This window comes from Sinocyclocheilus grahami, unplaced genomic scaffold, assembly GCF_001515645.1.
Source record: "Sinocyclocheilus grahami isolate Dianchi unplaced genomic scaffold, SAMN03320097.WGS_v1.1 scaffold431.1, whole genome shotgun sequence".
Lineage (NCBI taxonomy): Eukaryota > Metazoa > Chordata > Actinopteri > Cypriniformes > Cyprinidae > Sinocyclocheilus > Sinocyclocheilus grahami.
The window spans coordinates 1,543,437-1,548,122 of NW_015505610.1; the positions used below are offsets into that span (position 1 = coordinate 1,543,437).

The following is a 4,686-nucleotide window of genomic DNA, read 5'->3' on the forward strand; positions in this document are numbered from 1 at the left end:
TGTGTATGTACAGCCACACACATATACATATACATGTACATATATATAAATACATTCAATATATATATATATTATTTCATTTCCATTTTGTATGTTGAAGTACTGAAATAACTCAAATGAAATAAAACTAAAACTTAATAAAAAACCTATATAGGCATAATAAAAAAACTAATAAAATGACAACATTACTACAACTGTAACTAAAACTAAAATAGATAACTAATACAAATCAAACTACATTAGTTTATCAGTAATCCTAAAAAAATAACACTGAGCCAAACACACATGCTAAAATAACAACAACTTACTGACACTTAGTAAGAAATGGTTATAAAAAACTGAAACAGAAGTGAAACAAGTAATAGGAAAGAGGTGAAATTAAAAGCGATACTTGTAAAGTAGACAAGTTATAATAGCCCAAAATTGCCCAAGTTTTACTTGTTGTGTCTTGCCTTAAAGGGATAAGCTACCCAAAAATGTAAATTGTCATCCTTTACTTGCCCTCAAGTTCTTTCAAACCTTTATGCATTTATTTATTCTGTTGAACACAAAAAAAATAGGCCTATTTTGAAGAAAGTGGGTAACAAAACAGTTTTTGGTCCCCATATTTTTTAAGTCAATGAGGACCAGCAACTGTTTGGTAACCCACATTCTTCAAAATATCTTCTTGTATGTTCAACAGAAGAAAGAAACTTTTGGAGCAACTTGAGTATGAGTAAATGATGACAGGATTTTCATTTTTGGGTGAACTATGCCTTTAAAACTGGGATACACTACTCAACTTTTGCCCATATTTTTGCCCCAGTTTGCAGTCTGAATGAGTTGACGGTATTTGCAGAAAGTTATAGCCAGTTTGGAGCTTTTTAGCTGTCATAGTTGACAGATTTCATAGAAAATACATAGTGTATGATTGACACAGACTCCGTCCAGTCAGAGCATATAAAATATTAGATATTTTGAGATGATTTTAGAACAAATATTGTTTTCATTTTTCCTAGCAATGAGACGCATGCTTCTGCTTGAGTTTGTTGTGTTTGTGTGATCCTTAGTTGTTTAGTGTATGAAGTCCAGTTTTTTTTCCTCTGTGACCATTTACAAAGTTGGAAAGTGTATGAATAATTTTAAAATCTGTTCAGATTTTAAAATAATAGTTTACCCAAAAGTGAAAAAATGCTGAAAATGTACTCACCCTCAGGCCATCCACGATGCAATGAGTTTGTTTCTTCATTCAAACAGATTTGGAGAAATTTAGTATTATATCACATGCTCAACAGTGGACCCTCTGAAGTGAGCACATGATGTAATGCTGATTTTCTATAAATCTGCCCCCCAAAATATGGAGGAACAAATTCATTTACATCATGGATGTCCTGAGTAAAGTTTAATTTTTGCGTGAAATAGTTTAAATAGTTGAAAAGTTGTGTGGTGCGTTCTAACTTTGAGCTTTACACATAATGTCCTCAGTAACTTCAAACCCATACTTTCATCTGAGAATTAGTGTGTGCGATGCAGGCAGTGGTTTCAGTAGTTAATTTAAAGGTGAAAATGTGAAGCTCTGCAGATAAACTGAGAGAGGTGTAAGTTTCAGAAGCATAGATGCTTTGATAACACACTGTCACAGCTGTCCTGTTCTCTGATGAGAGTGTGTGAGCAGAGAAAGTAACAATTTCTAAGCGGATGTTGATTTTCACCTGCACATGTGAGAACGCAGCCAGCGTGACGGAACACACACGGCTTAGCTCAGAACTCATGCCTGTTTATTCCAAAGTGATCAACTGTAACTATAAAATGTTAATAATCATTATAATTCTATTAGAATAGGGAAATCCACAACTATAATTCACAGCTGTAATGATAATGACACAGAGGAATGGTATCATTGGAATCACTTTCAGAATGATTTTTTCCAGCTGAATAACAATACATACATTTGCTGTATAAATGGTGCTCAAGCATTTAAAGCAGCAGACAACAAAACAGCATAATGCGCTTATAATAAACAGAATGTTATTGGCCGTTGCTGTGGATGCTAATATAGTTGTAGTTATTTTGTATTTATTGTTCTTGGTGTGAATGGACCTTTATTTGGAATAATTTTGTTCCAGACTTAAATGGTTTTCTTTCTTCTGTGGAGCACAAGAAGAGATGCTAAACAGATGTTAGGGACTGACTGCCTTAGCCACTATTCACTTTCATTGAATTTTTGGTGACTGAGGCTGAAAAGAAATTCAAATTGTTTGTACAATGCTGTGCTGCATAATTTCAGAGAGAGAATCAAAATGAAACATGAGTTATTGTCATTGATTAAAACAATTTCTGTCTTTTATCAGATAAATTCGACCAGTTCTGGGCCATGAATCGAAAGCTCATGGAGTATCCTACTGATGAGGGAGGCTTCCGCTATATTCCCTTTAGAATATATCAGGTATTTCCTCATTTATTTACTTTCTACAGTCATGTACAGTACAGTACGGTAAAGGATTTGACTGATTTGACTTATTAACATTTTTGTTTATGATATTTTATTATTTTTACTATTTTTTAGCAAAAACATTTAGGAGAGTGATACAATTTTTAGTTTAGCTTATTATTTATAAATGAAAATTATATTTAGGTTCTAAAAGGCTTGATTTTTTGAATAATCTGAATCTTGGCTGCAACAAACCAGGAAATTACAATGAGCTCTCCAATAAATACCAGTATGTGGATCGAACGGTCTTAATGTAAACCATAAAAAAATGCTTCTGTAATGCATCAGCAAATTTGCTGAATAAAAAGCGAGGATCTGTCTTCATAACACATTGGCCTGTTGAAATTAAACTCACTGGGACTATTCCTTGATGGTACCTGAGCAGATTACTGGCAAATCATCACCTACTGATCAAGAAATATGGCAAATAGATTCAAATGTCTGAATAGTTTGGTCTAAAATCATGATATTGAAACTTGTTAGGTGTCATCATGCTTTGAAAGTACCTGAAAAATTTGGGGCAGCACCACCTAATGATCAAAATGTTTTCAGATGCTTTTGATTATTGCTTTTGATCATCTAGTGTAATGCATCGATACATATAATGGCATGATGTAAAAAAAAATAAAAATCTGACACCCTTCATGAAAATAAACAACATTTATTATTTTTACGAAATGCATAAATTATGTATCTGTTTTTTCAGGGTGAAGTCTGTCCCTATTAAAATAATTCCCATTTTCAATTTCCATTATACTAACTAAACAAAACAAAAAAAAGATAATGACTGATATCCATAATGTCATATCTATTCTGTGACATTACCACCTGTTGGTCAAATGTTAAAAGCAATTGTTTTTAAATAATTCTTTAAATTGTAGTTAAATTAATTGTCTCAGAATGCTGTATTCAGCTAATTCCTTGCTTTAATTCTGCAGTCAGCTGTTTGAATGCTGGATTCCAATGTCCAGTTGGCAATTTCAGTATTTAAATGTTTGAATTGACATGTTTTAAATTCACAGTGCAAGTGTTTGTCTAAATTTTTGAATTGATACAGTAATTGAAATGTTTATTTGAATTCACCATTTGAATATTTGAACAACAGTTTGGATATTTTGTTTGACATTTTCAATTTTTTATTTATTTTTGTATTTAATTTTTGAATTCAGCACCTTGGACTTTTATGTGAAAATTTGAATTTATATATTTTTTTCATTCATTCATGCATTCATTCATTGACTGTATTGACTGAATTGACAGTTTGAATTAGGGTTGGGCCGATAGACATCACGATGTTGAGCCGGGATCGTGAATACCCCCTCCCCCCAATACTCCCCCGCAATCCGCCGTATCCCAATACCGTGTTCGGAAAGAAAATTACGTGTATACGGAACCCCTAAAGGGAATAAATATGAGATGGGAGGAAAATATATATATTTCAATATTTTCCCTCGCAATTATATCATTGGGTAATTATACTATATATACAGTGGGTACGGAAAATATTCAGACCCCCTTAAATTTTTCACTCTTTGTTATATTGCAGCCATTTGCTAAAATCATTTAAGTTAATTTTTTTTCCTCATTAATGTACACACAGCACCCCATATTGACAGAAAAACACAGAATTGTTGACATTTTTGCAGATTTATTAAAAAAGAAAAACTGAAATATCACATGGTCCTAAGTATTCAGACCCTTTGCTTCAGCTAAAGTCTGTCACTTTACACAGCTACACTGGACCAGACTGGACTCACAAAGCGTCCAGTGCACAGAAATTTGTGTCAGCACGTCATAAATAGAATGCGGCAGCAGTTTACTGTTGGGGATTTGTCGTGTCGCACTGCGCCGCATCCAATGTAGACAGCATCACTGATAATAAGTTCTATACACTGATCTATATATAATGAATCTCTATTATAGATCAATGGTTCTATAGTATTTTGCTGCGCCGCTCACGTTCGGTGTAGACACGGTGTTAGGAATCCTTACTTGTTTTCCGTGCCTTATAAGGATTCACTCTTCGTCGGATTCATTTTTTGACTATATTAATATTGTTTGGACTTTGAATTGACAGTTTGAGTATTCAAATGACATGGTTGTTTTAATTTACTATTACCACTCATTTCATTAAGGCAAGGCTCAGGGGTACCTGCTTCCCTGAGTGACTTAAAGAACCTATAATTATCTGCATACTCTAAAGAATAGCCTAGCCT

General features: G+C 33.3%; 1 protein-coding gene across 1 annotated transcript in view; it reads left to right on the plus strand.

Moving 5' to 3' along the window:
* Positions 1-3,420, plus strand: part of atg5 (ATG5 autophagy related 5 homolog (S. cerevisiae)) — a 10,629-nt gene extending 7,209 nt beyond the window's left edge. Inside the window, exons 6-7 of the mRNA XM_016233447.1 lie at positions 2,331-2,425; positions 3,409-3,420. Coding sequence (XP_016088933.1) covers positions 2,331-2,425; positions 3,409-3,420 — 107 coding nt within the window. The remainder of the gene's footprint in view (positions 1-2,330; positions 2,426-3,408) is intronic.
* The last annotated feature ends 1,266 nt before the right edge of the window (positions 3,421-4,686 follow it).